General features: G+C 47.1%; 1 protein-coding gene across 1 annotated transcript in view; it reads right to left on the reverse strand.

Annotated features, from left to right (window-relative positions):
* Positions 1-2,569: 2,569 nt before the first annotated feature.
* Positions 2,570-21,226, reverse strand: part of LOC138492760 (torsin-like protein) — a 243,520-nt gene continuing 224,863 nt past the window's right edge. Inside the window, exon 5 of the mRNA XM_069620139.1 lies at positions 2,570-2,584. Coding sequence (XP_069476240.1) covers positions 2,570-2,584 — 15 coding nt within the window. The remainder of the gene's footprint in view (positions 2,585-21,226) is intronic.

Genomic DNA, 21,226 nt, shown 5'->3' on the forward strand with positions numbered 1-21,226 from the left:
AAGAAAGGGAGGCAGGAGCAAGGTAATATACATCCTCTCCAGTTGTATCTCCCATCCTGAGTCCCTAACAGTCAGTCCTGGAACCTTGATGTACTGCGAGGTTCTCAGGCTACCTCACCACATTCTAGGACCTGCAATGGTGCACACAAAGCAAGACACATACGACAACTTTCCAGCACTTTCCAGCATCTACAAGGTGAAGCACCCATTCCTTTTCTGATTTGGGTGCAGCAACTCTGATGACATGCATTGCTGCAATCAAGCAACACGGCGCTAGCAGGTGCTATTGGAAAAAATGCCCCAGCGAAGCCTATTACTGTTTGCTTATATGTGTAAAGTGTAAGATTTATTTTCACAGCCCCACAGGACAGAACGCAGGGAGCCTTATCATTTGTACAGCTAGTCACATTGGCGTTTCCAGTGCTTGTTACTGTAGACTTGCTACAAATGAGGACCTGCAATGCTTCCACATGGCATCTTGTGTGCCAGTGTGCCAGGCGGCCTGTTTACTCAGAAGCTTATCTTGTGCTTTCCTTTCTCTGACTGGCCCATATCAGTCCAAGATCTTGCATTGCTGGGAAGCTCTGTTTTTTTGCATTTAACTATTTTATTTTTTGTCCTGCAGATCAAATTGTATTTTCACGCAGGTTGAATTACAAAAGGTTGAGTGGAGAGAGTTGAGCGGTTCATTGGAGACATACACCCAACTGCATCACAGGACACGCACGGGACTAGGCATACCAGAAAAGAAAAACAACACACGCGGGACTTGCTGTGGATGCTATGAGCTACCCTGAGGCAGTTCACGGTGGGGGTGACTGAATAACCACCCATCCATGGTGCCTCTTGAATCCAAGAGACTTCAGCGTTGAGTGAGAGGACTTGGATTTGAATATTAAGGACATTATATGTATGTATGTATTTATTTTTGTATAGCGCCGGTAGCCCGAGGGCATCAGGGCGCTTGAACAATACGACACAGAATAAAGAGAATAAAGAGGACAGGCATAATATGACATGAGCTGTTGGCTCGGAAGACCCAACAGCCACTAGCACCCCAAAATTTATCTGAAGAGGTGTGTCTTCATCCGTTTCCTAAATACAAGGTGGTTTGCTTCTGACCTCAGAGAATCAGGGAGGCTATTCCACAATTTGGGTGCCAGCACCAGAAAAGATCTACCCAACCCAGATTTCAGCTTGCACTTGGGTACAACCAGCAGACACTTTCCTTCCGAGCGTAGTCTTCTCCTGGGAGTGTAGAGAACTAGGCTGTTTTTCAAATACTCTGGTGCTTTACCATAAAGGCACTTGTGGACCAAGGAGAGGGCCTTGAACTTTATACGTTCCTCTACTCTAAGCCAATGAAGGGCATTCCTATCAGAGGTGACATGGTCTTTCTTCTTCAGATTTTTGACTAACCTAACCGCATTATTCTGAATAACTTGACATCTAGATAAGTCCTTAGACGAGGCCCCCAACAACAGTGCATTGCCATAGTCGAGCCGTGACAGGATAATGGTTCTGGCTATGGTGGCCAGGTTGCAGTCATTGAGGAAAGGCTTGATATATCTCATTAGCCTAAGATAATAAGCTGTATTTTTTGGGAGATAGCAGGTCTGGGCATGAGAATCAACCGCAGAATTAACCATCATGCCCAAGGTTTTCACTTTAGGGGCCACCAAAATGATGGCTTTCTTAATTTGGAAAGATTTATACTCTGCCCCTAGATTAGCCAACTGACGACTGGATCCAAACAGCATCAGTTCGGTTTTTGAATCATTCAGGCACAACCAATTAGCCTGCATCCAGTCGCCTATTGTCTCATAAACCCTTGCAATCACTTCGCTGTCAGCGGCGTGATGGCTACCCCCCAGTTCCAAAATAAGCTGCGTGTCATCTGCGTAATTTGTAAACGACACACCAGCTTTCACCAAAATGCTGCACAATAACACATTTTCATTGACGCCTTCTGTATATGCAGCCAAAGGAAACCCCATAGACACAAAGGAAAGGGCTACTCCAGAGAAACAAGCACCACAGGTTATCATGTGATACCAGGGACCCCTGCAGAGAACCAAGCACCACAGGTTATGTTGTGATACCTGGGACCCCTGCAGAGAACCAAGCACCACAGGTTATGTTGTGATACCAGGGACCCCTGCAGAGAAGCAAGCACCAAAGGTTATCCTGTGATACCAGGTACCCCTGCAGAGAACCATTCACCACAGGTTATGTTATGATACCAGGGACCCCTGCTGAGAACCAAGCACCACAGGTTATCCTTTGATACCAGGGACCCCTGCAGAGAAGCAAGCAAGCACCATAGGTTATGTTGTGATACCAGGGACCCCTGCTGAGAAGCAAGGACCACAGGTTATCCTGTGAATCCAGGCACCCCTTCAGAGAAACAAGCACCCCAGGTTATGTTGTGATATCAGGGATTCTGCTGAGAACCACGGACCACGGGTTACCCTTTGATACCAGCAACACTTGCAGAGAAACAGGCACCACAGATTATCATGTGATATCAGGGACCCCTGCAGAGAAACAAGTACCACTGGATATGTTGTTATACCATGGACCCCTGCAGAGAAACAAGCACAGCAGGTTATGTTGTGATACCAGGCACCCCTGCAGAGAAACAAGCACCACAGGTTATGTTGTGATACCACGGACCCCTGCAGAGAAACAAGCACCACTGGTTAAGCTGTGATACCAGGCACCCCTTCTGAGAACCAAAGACCACAGGTTATCCTGTGATGCCAGCAACCCTTGCAGAGAAACAAGCACCACAGGTTATCAAATGACACCAGGGACCCCTGCAGAGAAACATGCACCACCGTTTATTTAGTGATACCTGGGACCCCTGCAGAGAACCAAGAACCACAGGTTATGTCGTGATACCTGGACCACTGCAGAGAACCAAGCACCACAGGTTATGTTGTGAATTCAGGGACCCCTGCTGAGAACCAAGGACCGCAGGTTATCCTGTGATACCAACGAATCTTGCAGAGAAACAAGCACCACAGGTTATGTTGTGATACCAAGGAGCCCTGAAGAGAACCAAGCGCCACGTGTTATGTTGTGAATTCAGGGACCCCTGCTGAGAACCAAGGACCAAAGGTTACCCTGTGATACTAGCAACCCTTACAGAGAAACAAGCACCACAGGTTATCAAATGATATCAGGGACGCCTGCAGAGAAACAAGCACCACAGGTTATGTTGTTATACCAGGGACCCTTGCAGAGAAACACGCACCACAGGTTATGTTGTGATACCAGGGACCCCTGCACAGAAGCAAGCACCAAAGGTTATCCTATGATACCAAGGACCCCTGTAGAGAAACAAGCACCACATGTTATTTTGTGATACCTAGGACCCCTGCAGAGGACCAAGCACCACATGTTATGTTGTGATACCTGGGACCACTGCAGAGAACCGAGCACCACAGGTTATGTTGTGAATTCAGGGACCCCTGCAGAGAAAAAAGCACCACGGGTTATCCTGTGACACCAGCTAATACTGCAGAGAAAAAAGCACCACAGGTTATGTTGTGATATCAGGGATTCTGCTGAGAACCACGGACCACAGGTTATCTTATGATACCAGGGAATCCTGCAGAGAGAAAAGCACCACAGGTTATGTTGTGATGCCAGGGACCCCTGCAGAGAAACAAGCACCACTGGTTATGTTGTGAATTCAGCGACCATTGCAGAGAACCAAGCACCACAGGTTAGGTTGTGAATCCAGGGACCACTGCAGAGAACCAGGCACCACAGGATATGTTGTGATACCAGGGACCCCTGCAGACAAACAAGCCCCATAGGTTCTCGTGTGATACGAGGGACCCCTGCAGAGAAACATGCACCACATGTTATCTTGTGATACCTCAGACCTCTGCAGAGATCCAAGGACCACAGGCTATCCTGTGATATCAGGGACCCCTGCAGAGAAACAAGCACCACAGGTTATCCTCTGATACCAGGGAACCCACAGAGAAACATGCACCACGGGTTATCTTGTGATATCAGGGACCCTTGCAGAGAAACAAGCCCCACAGGTTCTCGTGTGATACCAGGGAACCCCACAGAGAAACATGCACCACAGGTTATCATGTGATATCAGGGACCGCTGCAGAGACACAAGCAACACAGGTTATCAAGTGTGACCAGGGACCCCTATAGAGAAACTAGCTCCACAGGGTTTCCTGTATTACCAGGAATCCCTGCAAAGAAACCTCACCACACAGTGTCTTGTTATCAGGGACCCCTGCAGAGACCCAAGCACCATGAGTTATTTTGTGTTATAAACGATCTCTGCAGAGAAAAAAGCACCACAGGCCTGCTTGTAATAGCAGGGAACCCATCAGAGAAACAAGCACCACATGTTAACTTGTACAACGCAGCATCAATCTAGATAAACAAGCCCAACAGGGCATCTTGTGTTGCCAGGGATTCTTGCAGAGAAACAAGCACCACAGATTATCCTGTGATACCAGTAATCTTTTCATCTTTCCTGCTGAGAAACCACTTCTCAGGATTCCTGCTAAGAAACAAGCACCACATGTGATCTTGTGTTAGCAGGAGTGCTTTGACAAGTGTAGTTAGGAACCCCTCCCTTGCTGGCTATTGGTGAACGCTTGTTCGCTGATTCGAGAGCTTCAATACTGGCCTTTGGATTGTTGTCTTTTCTTTGAACTGAGTAAGAACGGACGCTGGCCAGATACCCTTTCCAGCAAAAAACGTAAAAAACTGCCAGGTGCACGCATTGGCCGTGCACATCAAGGAGTGCTTTGACAAGTGCAGTTAGGCAGTTGGGCTGGTGGCGGGGGTGTGATCGATATTTAATTAGTATACTTATTCATTTTCACTGTATTTTGCCTCATTTGAAAAGAAAGCGAGGAAGAAGAAGAAAGGGAAAATTGTAGAGTGATAATAATTTATTGTTTTTGTCGTTTATTTTGTATATTTTATTTTTTAATTTTGAAAAAAGTCCTATGCTTATACATTGAAGTCTGCTATACCTAGGAATGCTTGGTTACAACAAACGATTGATACTTTATACAAAATGTCAAACATAGGTGCAGAGGTCGGGGTTTCACGTTGGAGAACCCGCCCAGTGCAACACAGACCAGCAAAATCTCTAACATCCTATATTAGAGGTTATTGGGCGAAATTAAAAACTTTGGAGAAGGTGGGACTGCCCAAACTTTGGAGTCTGTTATTCACTGGCCATAATCTGGCAAAGCTCTTCCTTTGACGCAGGAGCTTCTTCTTGACTTCACCGAGATATCAGACACTGCTATACTGGCTGAACTCCTGCACATTGATCAGGGGATGATGTTAAGAGGAAAAACGCTAGCCTTGACGCCTCCAGTGGTCCTGAGCGGTGATTATGGCAACCCTTCTGGTGTTCTTCCACTAGATATCCAGGATTGTCAGACTATCACCGCTCAGGTTCATATGAGAGACAGAATTATTTTAAGTACTCCCATTTTGCCTGTTGGTGATAACCTGGGTGCAAATGTTTTTCCCCGGTAGTTGCTAAAAGTTTGGGTTCATTGCCTACCCAAGCTATGAGTATAGTAGATCTTTGTGAACCACCAATGAATTCAGTGATTGAAGGGGTCCTTATTCAGGACATCCTTTGGTAATATTCTCCCCTCTGCCCCTAATTCTATCTCAATCACCTATGTTGTATCCGTATTCTTTGAATACATCAACAAGCTCCTCGGTTGCCTTTGTCAATCCCACTCTGCTATTGTCCATTGGGCTGACCCAGGGGCCGCATCCAAGATGGAGGTTACCTTATTGACCATGAATGAATTCTTAATTGCCTTAGCTAAACTCTATGAAACATTGGATAATAAAACTGCGGAGCAATTTGGTATATTAACCACTCCAACAACCAAAACAACATTCTATAGAATCATGCTCATGCCGGAGAGGGACAAGGGCGAAGGACGGCAGTGGTATTGTACAATTGGGAACCTCGATCTTGGAACCCCAAGTTCCAAGCTGGTGAGAGACCAGGAGATACAAAGTCCCATTTTAGAAGATATTAATGGAGATAAAGTTCATCCTTGTGATAATCAGGACACAGTGGTGCGGGGCACTCATTCGATCAAACTTTAGGAACTGCCTGAGGAATTTGGTGAGATTCCTCAATCGTTACTTGAACCAGTTTTTTTTTTTAAAGAATTCCAAGAGAAAGGGAGCATCCAAAGTTACCCAAATGAGTAGAAAGTCCAAAAATCAGAGGTCGCTCTCGAGATAAACTTTATTTGGCTTGAGGAAATGTATGCAACATTTTACTACCCCACCGAAGGAAATCTGTCAAGCAAAGGACTCAAGAAAAAAAACATATATTGAATGCCATGAAGTACAAGAGTGGAAACCCATTATTGTACCAAGCAAAGTGCAGACAAAATAACCAGGACTTAAGGGGTTACAATCAATATTTTCCAACTCTCTCTTCAACTTGCAGGGTTACACTGGCCTCTTGAAAATGCCCGGTGTTATAACAGACCATTTAACATGATACACCCTTTCTGCTTCACAAAGCAGCTGATTGACACCATGGCCACTCTACGTACAGCTGGAGGAACTCTGGTGAATACCTAAAGCTCTCTAGCCAGACGTAATAAACATATTATTATCACTCCACAATAAAAATCATATCAGGCATCAAAGAAGGCCTACTCCAGACAAATCTGAAAACGTGTATTTTGAAGTAACCTCCAAAAAACCTTCACCCTTCATTTGGAGCCAATGCATAGAGAGTTGACCAGAAGTGCTTTCAGATTTTGGAAGTGATAGACACAACCACATCTCAACACACAACGTATATTATACATCAGAAGGAAGCATTCTGGACCAACATATTGGATTCCTTGATTCCTGGGGGGATGAATGAAGAATGTCATTTGTCCTGTTTTCTGTAAAGAATCAGATTTGGTATCTACAATTATGTATTGAAAGTTAGAATACTGTCAATAGGAAACAATTTTCTAAGATAGTCTGAAGCTGTCATTTTCTATTATTATTTTTCATTTATGATTCCCACTCTTGTTTGCCTAAGAAAAATGGTGCTCCCAGTACTTGTCTTTAAGATGAGAGTGGGCGTGCTACAAACAAATCAAATCCTCATTTTGTGTCCAATGAAATTACCTTCAGGCAATACACCCATTGTCTACAATTTATGTTAAAGGTTTGCTCTGTGTTGGGTAGAGGAGAGGGATATATGTCTTTATAGTGTATCTGCCACTTTCGAACTATTGCCTGTGATGAAAAGGGAGCAGGCAAACTCAGGTGAACTCTTTGCCACTGGATCTGTGTTTGCTTTCCTGGCCTGTTCGAGGCAGGTCTGGCAACTCGCCTTTTGTTAAATATCCAACTTTCTTTAGAATGCAGTCCATAATGTCTCCATAATGCCTGCTAGTTCACCAGCTGCAGAGGAGCCACCAGCTGTACTTATGTATTTGTTGTGAGTTGGAAAAAGTGTGCCTCTGGCCATGTTACTCGCTTCAGGGCGCTTGCAATGTCGTACACGGGCATTTCTTGAACCTGTCCTCACCTCTGCAGCTGCACCGGCCTGGAGGAGTCTCCCGGCATTCCACTGTATGAGAGCGACAGCCAGGAGGAAGCGCGCGCACAGGAAGCGACTCTCCAGCATCTGTGAACGAGAGGGGATAGGAATGAGAGCAGAGGAGTCCCTGGGGGACAGGGGATTGTGACAAGGCGCCGCTGTCTCATCAGGACAACCTAACTCACATTAAACAACCATGGCAAAGAAAACAAAAAAACACACACGATGAAGCAAGATTGGTCCATTCGGGGCAGAGGAGGCGCCACCCCCTACTGCCCACTACACCAGCCCCAGCAGTAACCGAGGCCCGCAGTTGCTGCTGTAGCCTGAGCTTCTCACACGTGTTCACAAGTGGCAGGTAAGCCGACTCGGCTTGCCTGGCCCTCGTGGACACACTGGGTATTTTAAGAGTGTTGTGAGTACGGGACGCCCAGCTGTGCTGCCCAAATGAACCGGGGACAGAAAGAAGCCCCTTTTCCAACAGCTGTGGTTGGCCTGCGGCACCTAACCCCGAGAGCATGGACACACGGGTGTAATTGGACACAGGCAGGCTGCGCACACACAAGGAAGGACCTTGCAGAAGGGACCAGGAATAGAGCAAGGTGATCCATGCCACATGCCAGAGTCAGGGCGAGGGTAGACCAGTGTGTGAGAGGTCACAGGTAAGTGCAACCCCCAACCCTCTCACCTCCAGTCAAGGTCCCAGCCCTCACCATTAGCCCCAGTCTCCAGCTAAGTCTCCCACAGCAACAATTCCAGGGGGAATTACTGAAAATAAAGACCAGCTAAATCAGAGCGTGAGCTACTTAGAAAGGTGCCTTTACGTATGGACCACCCTATGCTTTGCTAAACTCTCAATTACAAACTAACAATGTGCACGTGGCCCCTCTTTTCTGGCCTTAACCCAAGCCAGGGAGCATCCATTCCTGGCATTGGTTAGGGACAGTCCCCATGGATACCGCCACCCCCACCTGCAGTCCCCATGGACACCGCTACCCCCACCTCCCAGGCCAACGGGGGGAGCATCCATTCCTGGCTTTGCTTAGGGACAGTCCCCCTGGACACCGCCACCCCCATCTGCAGTCCCCATGGACACTGCTACCCCACCTCCCAGGCCCACGGGGGGGGGGGGGGAGCATCCATTCCTGGCGTTGCTTAGGGACAGTCCCCATGGACACCGCCACCCCCACCTCCCAGGCCCACGGGGGGAACATCAATTCCTGGCTTTGCTTAGGGACAGTCCCCATGGACGCTGCTACCCCCACCTCCCAGGCCCACTGGGTAGGAAGCATCCATTCCTGGCGTTGGTTAGGCACAGTCCCCATGGACACCACCACCCCCACCTCCCAGGCCCACTGGGTAGGAAGCATCCATTCCTGGCTGTTGGTTAGGGACAGTCCCCATGGACACCACCACCCCCACCTCCCAGGCCCACTGGGTAGGAAGCATCCATTCCTGGCGTTGCTTAGGGACCGTCCCCATGGACACCACCACCCCCACCTCCCAGGCCCACTGGGTAGGAACCATCCATTCCTGGCTGTTGGTTAGGGACAGTCCCCATGGACACCACCACCCCCACCTCCCAGGCCCACTGGGTAGGAAGCATCCATTCCTGGCGTTGCTTAGGGACAGTCCCCATGGACACCACCACCCCCACCTCCCAGGCCCACGGGGCGGGGGCATCCATTCCTGGCGTTGCTTAGGGACCGTCCCCATGGACACCACCACCCCCACCTCCCAGGCCCACTGGGTGGAAGCATCCATTCCTGGCGTTGGTTAGGGACAGTCCCCATGGACACCACCACCCCACCTTCCATGAGCACGATGTCTATCCCCTCCTAACATACCCCTGGTGCGAGTACCAGCTCAATGGGGACCTGCTAAACCAACTCACCCTTCCTTCAAGGGGTCTCAGGGTTTCTCAGGGTGAGTCCGGTGCAACAGACCCCTCCCTAAATTCAGGTACCGCCCATATAGAGTGTGAGGCCAGGGCATCACATGTATGGGTCACTTAGCACACTAGGGTACCTCAGGCAGGCTGCAATGTCCCCCCACTGCCCCACTCCAGTGCACCTGCCCTCTACCTCCCATTTTCGAAGACAATAACAGCCTAATCCTACTTAGATCCGACCCTACTTAACAATCCCAGTGAAAACAACGATTCCCTACATATCACTCATGCTACTTAACTTATATTAATTAGTCACATACATTAAACAAGCAAGAACATACTACATGTAAACACGTTACCCAATGGCACAATGAGGTGACTGCTGTGGTCAGTCACCCCTTCACAGTACCTTATGGTCCATCTCTGGGGGCTGGCTGGGACCTGCCCCTTGTTGGTATCTAAATCTATTTTAATGACGTTTTTATTGCGTTCAATTAAAACGAATCTGATCTTCATAATTAAATAATGTTCTTATGCGGCGGAAAACAGAAAGACTTCAGTATTTACTTGATAAAAACATGCATCGGATCCAATTCAGATTTTTATGAAGCATTCGACCCATGGACCTTTACTTACAAAAGGGAAAGAGAAAGTGAAATATGAGAACATGCCTTTGGGTGGGGTTAGGGTGTGGTGTTAAAGTGAGGGAAGGGTCGCACGATGCTTGAGGCGAGTGGTCAGTGAAGGGAAGCCCAATGAAGTGGAACTGGGTTACCATTGGGGCATGAATCCATTGCCAAGATGGCACCTTTCTATAGATAAGCGAGTTCCTAGATCCCGCCACTTGTTTCGGTTGGTCGAATGATATCCATTGGTCCACCTATGGCATTGCCGTTGTGTTGCCTTCACACTCTTCTGTGAGTTCTTCTTCTCCCGTCCCATGCATGCCTGGGCGTGGGCTGTACTGTACAGACAAGGTGTACTTCTGTGAGCTTTCAGAGGTTCTAGTAACTACACTCTCCTTACTGGACTGAATTTATTTGGGGTACCCACTATTTTTCATGACCTCATACTGGATTTTGTGGTCTTCAGCTTTATCTCCGAGACTTGTCTAGTGAATCCCTTCGGGTACCTTTGAGGGCATGAACCCCAGTTGGCGAGTGTTGGTTGGCAAGCTGTAGATTTTGGCCAGCCATACTACCTGCTGAGAGCTTTCCTGTGGAGGAACTCAGGGTTATATCACGCCATGATGTCTCTGTAAAATGGTGCAGATCCTATTTTACCCAGTGAACCTTTCTCGTGGTATATGGTCTGACCAACGCCAGGACATACGGAAGGTTTTTCCTGGGTATGCAAAGGAACGCAAACCAGCAACCGCAAGAGGCATAAGGGAGTAAAACCAGAAGTATGCCCTCCAAAAGCAGAGCAGCCTTTAGTAACCAAACGTCAAAGGACTTGTAGATGACAAACTCCCTTGGAAGGCGGAAGACTCATATAGCCCAACAGTCAAGAAGAAGAAGTCAATCTGTACCAGTCAGATTCTAAATAACACATATTTTATTATTATCACAAACACATTTTTTTTTAAAGAGCGAAATACATTCATTTTGATCAAATTCATAAATTAGAAAATAGTTTTGAAACAGTACATAGAAACAGATAGTAGAAAGGGAAATTAACACACATCCCAATAAATTATTTTCTTAATAAAGTGTCACGTGCTGTGCAAATCTCAAACTCTACTCAAACACACCATTCATTCTAGTTCATCAAACATAAAAAAGCCACTTTTGTTGTGAGTTCTTTATCCAGGAATGTTTTCTTTCTTTCCTATTGTACAATCCATGGTTTTCACCATATCATTTGAATTTTATTTCGGATGGGAGATATGTAGGAAGGTGCTGACATCCAGTTCGTCAGCAGCCGCATAGCACTGGTGAAATGGGCCGATATGGCGGGGTCGCGTGGGGGGCTAGAGCCACCGCATATTAGAGGAAGGAACTCTTCTACCTCCAATCTGGGGGTATCCAGGGTAGGCCCTACAGGGCTGTTGGCCTTTCATTGATGCAATACTAAACAGCAGGGGCACAGGGCAGCCACCTTTCACACATGATATATTGGCCAACGTCCTCTTTGGATCTGCAAGGATTCTGTATATTTCATGGCTGCCGGTGTTTGCAGACATTAGACTGGGATTCCTGTTGGCTTTGTCCCGCTTCCCCAGATGCTTTTATCACGTTAAAAGAGCTAATCTATACACATGTGATGGCATTATTATTATGTCCTGGTAAATCATGCCTAGTGTAAGGTCCTTCCTTCTTAACAGCTGTTCCACACATGACAGCCTAGTCTCCTTTTACCAAAGCCCAATAAGTCCTCTTCTGCATTGAGTAGCATCCGAGCAGATTCTACACGTATGCATGGATGAACTCCAGCCTCACTGCACCCTCAAGCCTGTGCACTGCTTATGAATTCAGGGGTGGGGTAGTCCCCTGTCTGCCCTGTCCGTCACATGTAACCATGAGAAGGTCCACTCTGTGCGTCACCAAGTTTGAAGCAGCCACCATGTTGCCACCACTACCAACCGATCAGTGGTTTTCTCTTCTGCATCGCAACCATCCTCGTGCCTAAGCTTCCCAAGAGCTCTCATAGGGAGATGGACCAACAGTGGCCTGCAGAGGGAAGTGGGTCACAACGCGCCCTTGTTACTCATAGGAGACGCGACGGAGATAGAATTCCAACTATATGCCCTCTGCCCTCGAGCTAACGAGATGTCAGTAAACATGTCTGGTTTGCAAATGTTTCCTTAAGCCTGCATCACAAATCCCAAGGCTGCAGCTGCAAATCCTTCTCAAGACAGCAGAGGGGAACAGGGGGCTCCAGCGACATGCGCAGAAAACTGGGACCCTACGGTCAACGTGGCGTTACCAGAAGTGCTAATCAACAGCAACATTGGGTGCCTAGAAACCGGCAAGCACTTTCAGCCTCGGCTGTATCGTGTGGGAGGAGCAATCAGTACCTTAATATGCCCTCAGCTGTCAATCGTGCCCTATTGAGTGTGAGGCACCTGTGCCTGCAAGGATGGGGTAAGCCAAGGCATAAATGCCCCACACGGTACCTCAAGTTAGCGTGCATGAATGAACTGGTTTTGGAGATGTGTGCCCTGAATTGTGGCACTCAGCCCTGGGTTGACACATGCAGTGCCAGGTGATGTGCTTATATATATATATATATAATTATTATTATTATTATTATTATTGTATTTTATGAGTGTGGGCCCAGCTTTTGAAAGCAGTGGAGCACTTCATGTTCTGGCAAAGCAAATAGCCACCTACCCCGGCAATGTTTGTGGTGGACTAAAGAAAATGTAGTATTTGGAAAATACTAATTTGGATGATTTTTTAAGTTCAAATTTAAATTTTGGAGTAGGTTTAATTTTGTTGTTATGTTGTAATGTACAGCTAAGGTTTAAGTTGAAAACCAAATGCTTAATAAAATAAATAAATAATAAAAGAAATAGTCACCTAACTTCCTAATATTGACCTGCTTTGATTCTCTTGGTGCTCATTGGGCATAACCTCACGCCCATCCTCTATAGCCAAATTAACTTCCACACCAATACTCAGACACACTCATAAAGTGAACACCCACCAACCACTTTCTCTTACTCTGATTTCCCCTATCAACAGCCAGAGACACAGAAGATAGACAGCACACGCAAAGAGGAGAAGGGTCTACAGTCTGTCTTCTACTTCTATGTATATATGGACTTCATCTATTATGATTTTGGCTTAAGTAGTATGATATCATTTTCAAAATAAAATGTGCAAATAATCAGACATGTAACTTTAAACAGTAATCCTAAAATAAATAAAAAATAACTTGACTAAATGTATTTTACAATCAATCTATGAAAGGCCTTAACGTTACCCTCACACACATAAACACACTCATCAATTAAAAGAATCAAAACTACACTGATAGATTCCTCGAGTCAATGGTGCTTCATTACTGCTATTGTAAAGTCTGCTTACCCTGGGGATTGCACCTTGTAACAACGTCCCCACTTACTAAATGAACCCCCAACGTTAACCAGACCATGGAAAGAGGTCCAACTGGAGATGTTGCTGGAAAAATGGGAAGCTTACAAACCCCAGCACACATCTAAACACCAGACTAGAATGATGGACAACCAACTCAACGCCGTCCATAACTGGATAATCAACATCCTGGTCAGTACAGCACCAAAAAGCCCATATTTACACCAAATAAACAATGCACCAACATTGCACCAAATGGTTTACTCACAAACTTAATATCATTACAGAATGGAAAAGCAAAAGCTCATGTGAACCTGGAGACAATTCATCTTCTTACTGAAGAATTTGCCCACCATCGACAGCTTCAGTTTTACAGTCGAAACTATCAACAACAAAAATAGCCCATTAAAGAACACTGAATTGAATTACCACAACACTGTCCGAATGATATCTTCACAATCATCAAACAGTTCAAAAACTCAGTAACCTTCCATACAGCACCAACATCGTCCCACGATCGTTGCGATTCCATCGCAACACAAACCTGTTAGCAAATTCTTCATTCCAAGACCACCTTGACATGAAAGGATATCCTCTAAACACCCCAACAGAGAAACAGCACTGCCAGAACCCCCTAACCCGACAATAAGATCCGATGATCCCTTCTCCATTGGGGACTTCTTCCCTGTAGTCCACACCACCGATCCATCAGGCTAGCTAGAAGACCCATGCTACGCAACATCTAGACTTCCTTACTGTAGTCCTCACCACCGAAGCATCAGGCTAGCTAGAAGACCCATGCTACGCAACCTCTAGACTTCTTTACTGTAGTCCGTACCACCGATCCATCAGGCTAGCTAGAAGACCCATGCTACGCAACATCTAGACTTCCTTACTGCTGTCCACAGCACCGATCCATCAGGCTAGCTAGAAGACCCATGCTACGCAACATCTAGAAACAATAGCAAAGGAACCCTGACTTCCAGCTGCCTTGCTATCAATCCTGAAATTCTACAGGAGTCTTCCCCCACACCACCTTCAAAACTTCCTTCCTCAAACATCTCCTTAAAAAAACCATGGCTGACTCAAATTTCCCAGCAAGCTAATGATACATTCCAAAACACGTTTCATTTCAAAACGCCTTGAGGAATGTTTTTTTTTTACCAACATCAATGGAAATAAGTACAAACCAACCGCCTGCTCCACAAGTCACAACATGGGCTTAGGCCAACAAGAGGGATGGACTCCACAGTGTTTGATTTGGGACATCCTTAAAACCACAGACATCATCTCATCCAGTGCATTCCTTCTAATGGACATCTCTGCTGCCTTTGACATTATTTGCCATGAGATCCCACTGATCAGCATAGGGGGCACTGGAGTAAAAGTAATCCTGCAGCAATGGATCACCTCTTTCCCAATTGTGGGTACCCGAGCAACACGCATGGGCCCTTTCAGGTCACTCCCTCGCAGGTTATCATGTAGGGCACCCCAAGAATCAAGCCTCTCTGTGTACTCTTCAACATCTAGATCGCCCCCTACTGGAACTTATTAACAAGCCATGCCTTCAATGCTCCAATGGTTGAGACGACTTGGTAATCCTTTTCAAGCTTGAACATGACCCGTCAATGAACCCACCGGAGATCAGTGATTTCCTGACATATGCTGACTCTTCTTTGACACCAAACAGAATTAAACACAAACCGACCAACACTGAGCTTTTAATCTTTGGTACTGCTCCACCAAATCCAAACCCAGACTTGTGGATGGGTGAAATGGAGGCCTTCGGGTGCCAACGACAACTGCCAGAAACCCCGGAATCATGATGGACAGACATCTTGCACTGGAACTTCAGGTTTAAGCCATCACAAAGACCTACATCTTCCAGCTTCATATTACCCTACACATCATGCCCTGCCCATCCTTCATGCCCAGAGCCATGCAGGTTTCACACATGTACTGTGAGGATTGGACTATGCCAACCAACTCTACCACAGACTGCTGGACTATCTACTCAATGTCTTCAAAGGCTCCATTGCATGGCAGCCAGCCTTCTACTGACACTTCAGACATATGAATACGTCACCTCTACCCTGCATTCACTCCACTGACTCTCAATTGGAGGATTCATTTCAGCATTCGTGGCGTCTTGCTGCGTGCCGTTCCATGGCGAGGGCCCTGAATCCATGACAAGGACTTTCACCTACTAACTACCAGCGAGACCACTTCTATGCTATAAAACAGGGATACGCCTCCACCAGAAATGGCATGGAGGATTAACCTTCTCCTTACTCTCAATTAATCAGCTTTCTGCCCAATCACCTTTGCCTAGTAGATGACCAACTGACCTCCAGAAAAAACCTAGCTAGTCTACTAATTAGGAGCTCGAGAACAGCAATGAGACCTCCTCACCTGAAACTAGCACAAGACAATCTCCAAAATGATTCAACTGCTCGAGGCAATGCGGGGTGCTCCCTAGAATTAAGTGGACATCCCCGGGGCCACATGCAAATCAGCTAAAACAAGACTATGCAGTGAACACACACTTTCCGGTCAGACTGCATTAATCTGAAATGGAATCGGACAAATACACCCACAAACAGACGACACACTGCCCTAATCATTTTCCTGGATTGTGCCAATTACCACACTATTGGATGGCACCAAACGCCCCCCCCATCACATGTACCCCTCGTTTTTCTACTCCCCTTTCCTCCCCAACGAATGGACACCCCTTTAAATCTTCTACAACCTTACACTAAAGAATGAAATCCACCGTAGCATGGCCACAGCTGGCCTATCATTTACCCCAACAACATTAATCCAGCTTTGACCAAGCTCCCCTCTTCATCTCTAACTCACTCCCCCACATTAGCTGCGGGCTCAGACCCTGAGCGTGTTAAGCTATCAGACACCCACCCTCCAGAGGAATATCTAGCCAAGTGTCACTGCCACACACTCAGAACCAGATTGGAACTCAAGGCTCAGACACTTCCAACCTGCATTCATCAACACCTCAAGCTTTGCATCTGCCTTTCCCTCTGTCTCACTAACCACAACCCGCCCTATTTTCTTATAGGACCACGCACAGCGAGGCTACCAAAATGGCAGGCGCGACCTATGAAAGCTCCCTTCACATTAAGTCAATTACCACCAGAGCCATGACGCATCCTTTGACTTGCCCCCCGGAATCCTTTCCACCCTTTGCTCAGTTCCTGAATTTTGGGGACCACTTTGATAGTGAAATTAAAAGTGTACCCAACACCTCACCAACTCCTTTACCCAATACCAACTACTGCACATGCAGAATGTCTGTGCCACCTAAACTTCCACAGGCCCAAGCCGAGATGTTCGATGGCCGCTTTGTCTTTGGTCGCCCTCCCTTCTTGAGAGGAACTGGCCCTGGGTTATCAACTCAGACCACACAAGAAATTGAAAGGCCTTTCCCTAGAGCAGGAAAATACTCTGTCAGAGCTTTGTCTTTTATAATCTAATCCCGGTACTTTTTGGGGCTAAACGACTGTTTCACAGGTCGGGAGGGAACGAAGGGGTGAGCATTTAGCCTCATTTGGGAAAGGGAGCCCCAATAAGTGTCGTGAAGAGGCGCACTAAATACTTTCTCGGCCCGGGTGAATAGCTCACGAGTAAAGCGGTGGCCTGAAACATCAGGGCAGCCTGCACGTCTTACGTTCGAATCCTGCCCAAAGCCGACTCAGCCTTTCTTCCTTCCGAGGTTGATAAATTCAGTACCAGTAAAATAAAATGGTTATGGTCTGTTAATACAGTGCTTGGAAACCGTGGGGATCTGTTGTGAAGCACTATCTACAAATACAGAGGATTGCTATATTGTTTGAGCGGGAGCCGTATTTCCAAGCACACACAGAGCGTGATCTTAAATTAAAGCAGTGTGCTCTCATACACGTTTCTACACCGACGCTGTCACATGTACGTTTGAAAGAGTGGGAACTCGTATTGCTTTGTAGTCACGTGTATGACCAAATGACATGTGTTGCCCAGGTCCTCGGGCTTGAGGCAGGCTGAGGTCTGCCCTGGCCTCGGAGTAGTTAGAAGATGAGCCAGCCAGGAAGTGCCCCTGCTGAGAGCAAACTGCTGCTCGGGGCAGTACCAGGGCAAAGCATCATTATCTGAGCGACTCCACGCAGAGCCAAAGCATCATAATCTGAGCGACTCCACGCTGAGCCAAAGCATCATTATCTGAGCGACTCCACGCAGAGCCAAAGCATCATTATCTGAGTGACTCCACGCAGAGCCAAATCATCATTATCTGAGCGACTCCACGCTGAGCCAAAGCATCATTATCTGAGCGACTCCAGGCTGAGCAAAAGCATCATTATCTGAGCGACTCCACGCAGAGCCAAAGCATCATAATCTGAGCGACTCCACGCTGAGCCAAAGCATCATTATCTGAGGGTCTCCACGCAGAGCCAAAGCATCATTATCTGAGTGACCATGCAGAGCCAAAGCATCATTATCTGAGCAATTTCACGCAGGGTCAATGCATTATCATCTGAGCGACTCCACGCTGAGTCAAAGCATCATCATCTGAGCGACTCCACGCTGAGCCAAAGCATCATTATCTGAGCGACTCCACGCAGGGTCAAAGCATAATTATCTGAGCTACTCCATCCAGAGCCAAAGCATCATTACCTGAGTGACTCCACGCAGAACCAAAGCATCATTATCTGAGCGACTCCACGCAGAGCCAAAGCATCATTATCTGAGTGATTCCATGCTTAGCCAAAGCATCATTATCTGAGCGACTCCACGAAGAGCCAAAGCATCATTATCTGAGCTACTCCACGCTGAGCCAAAGCATCATTATCTGAGGGACTGCATGCAGAGCCAAAGCATCATTATCTGAGCTACTCCAAGCAGAGCCAAAGCAATATTATCTGAGCGAATCCACGCTGAGTCAAAGCATCATTATCTGAGCGACTCCACTCAGGGTCAATGCATCATTATCTGAGCGACTCCACGCTGAGTCAAAGCATCATTATCTGAGCGACTCCACGCTGAGCCAAAGCATCATTATCTGAGCGACTTCACACAGAGCCAAAGCATCATTATCTGAGCGACTCCACTCAGGGTCAATGCATCATTATATGAGCGACTCCACGCTGAGTCAAAGCATCATTATCTGAGCGATTCCACGCTGAGCCAAAGCATCATTATCTGAGCGATTTCACACAGAGCCAAAGCATCATTATCTGAGCGACTCCACGCAGAGCCAAAGCATCATTATCTGAGCGACTCCACGCTCAGCCAAAGCATCATTATCTGAGCGACTCCACGCAGGACCAAAGCATCATTATCTGAGCGACTCCATGCAGGGTCAATGGATCATTATCTGAGTGACTCCACGCTGAGCCAAAGCATCCTTATCAGAGCGAGTCCACGCAGATCCAAAGGATCATTATCTGAGCGACTCCACGCTGAGCCAAAGCATCATTATCTGAGCGACTGCATGCAGAGCCAAGCATCATTATCTGAGCGACTCCACGCATAGCCAAAGCATCATTATCTGAGAGAATACACGCTGAGCCAAAGCATCATTATCTGAGCGACTCCACGCAGAGCCAAAGCATCATTATATGAGCGACTCCATGCAGAGTCAAAGCATCATTATCTGAGCGACTCCACGCAGAGCCAAAGCATAATTATCTGAGCGACTCCACACAGAGTCAAAGCATCATTATCTGAGCCACTTCATGCAGGGTCAATGCATCATTATCTGAGCGACTCCAAGCTGAGCCAAAGCATCATTATCTGAGCGACTCCACGCAGAGCCAAAGGATCATTATCTGAGCAACTCCACGCAGAGCCAAAGCATCATTATCTGAGCGACTCCACGCAGATCCAAAGGATCATTATCTGAACGACTCCATGCAGAGCCAAAGCATCATTATCTGTGCAACTCCACGCAGAGCCAAAGCATCATTATCTGAGCAACTGCATGCAGAGCCAAAGCATCATTATCTGAGCGACTCCACGCATAGCCAAAGCATCATTATCTGAGCGAATCCACGCTGAGCCAAAGCATCATTATCTGAGCGACTCCACGCAGAGCCAAAGCATCATTATATGAGCGACTCCACGCAGAGTGAGTCAAAGCATCATTATATGAGCGACTCCACGCAGAGCCAAAGCATCATTATCTGAGCTACTCAGCGCAGAGCCAAAGCATCATTATCTGAGCGATTCCATGCACGGCCAATGCATCATTTTCTGAGAGACTCCACGCTGAGCCAAGGCATCATTATCTGAGCGACTCCACACAGAGCCAAAGCATCATTATCTGAGCGACTCCATGCTGAGCCAAAGCATCATTATCTGAGGGACTGCATGCAGAGCCAAAGCATTGTATCTGAGCGACTCCACGCAGAGCCAAAGCATCATTATCTGAGCGAATCCACGCTGAGCCAAAGCATCATTATCTGAGCGACTCCACGCAGAGCCAAAGCATCATTATCTGAGTGACTCCACGAAGAGTCAAAGCATCATTATCTGAGCGACTCCACGCAGAGCCAAAGCATCATTATCTGAGCGACTCCACGCAGAGTCAAAGCATCATTATCTGAGAGACTCCACGCAGGGTCAATGCATCATTATCTGAGCTACTCCACGCTGAGCCAAAGCATCATTATCTGAGCGACTACACGCAGAGCCAAAGGATCATTATCTGAGGGACTCCACGCAGAGCCAAAGCATCATTATCTGAGCGACTCCACGCAGAGCCAAAGCATCATTATCTGAGTGACTCCAGGCAGAGCCAAAGCATCATTATCTGAGCGACTCCACGCAGAGCCAAAGCATCATTATCTGAGCGACTCCACGCAGAGTCAAAGCATCATTACCTGAGCGATTCCACGCAGGGTCAATGCATCATTACCTGAGCGACTCCACGCTCAGCCAAAGCATCATTATCAGAGCGACTCCACACAGAGCCAAAGCATCATTATCTGAGCGATTTCACGCAGGGTTAATACATTATCATCTTAGCGACTCCACGCTGAGTCAAAGCATTATCATCTGAGTGATTCCACACAGAGTCAAAGCATCATCATCTGAGCGACTCCACGCAGAGTCAAACATCATTATCTGAGCAACTCCACACAGAGCTAAAGCATCGTTATCTGAGCGACTCCATGCGACCCAAAGCATCATTATCTGAGCCATTCCACTCAGAGCAAAAGCATCATTATCTGAGCGACTCCACACTGAGCCAAAGCATCATTATCTGAGCGATTCCACGCAGGGCCAAAGCATCATTATCTGAGCGACTCCACGCAGGGCCAAACCATCATTATCTGAGCGATTCCACGGACAGTCAATGCATCATCATCTGAGCAATTCCACGCTGACCCAAAGCATCATTATTTGAGCGATTCCAAGCAGAGCCAAAGCATCATTATCTGAGTGACTCCATGCAGAGCTAAAGCATCATTATCTGAGTAACCACGCAGAGCCAAAGCATCATTTTCTGAGCGATTCCACGCAGGGTCAATGCATTATCATCTGAGCGACTCCACGCTGAGTCAAAGCATCATCATCTGAGCGATTCCACGCAGAGCCAAAGCATCTTTATCTGAGCGACTCCACGCATAGCCAAAGCATCATTATCTGAGCAACTCCAGGTAGAGCCAAAGCATCATTATCTGAGCGACTCCACGCAGAGCCAAAGCATCA

This window comes from Ambystoma mexicanum, chromosome 10, assembly GCF_040938575.1.
Source record: "Ambystoma mexicanum isolate Mex_15411 chromosome 10, UKY_AmexF1_1, whole genome shotgun sequence".
NCBI classification, from domain to species: domain Eukaryota; kingdom Metazoa; phylum Chordata; class Amphibia; order Caudata; family Ambystomatidae; genus Ambystoma; species Ambystoma mexicanum.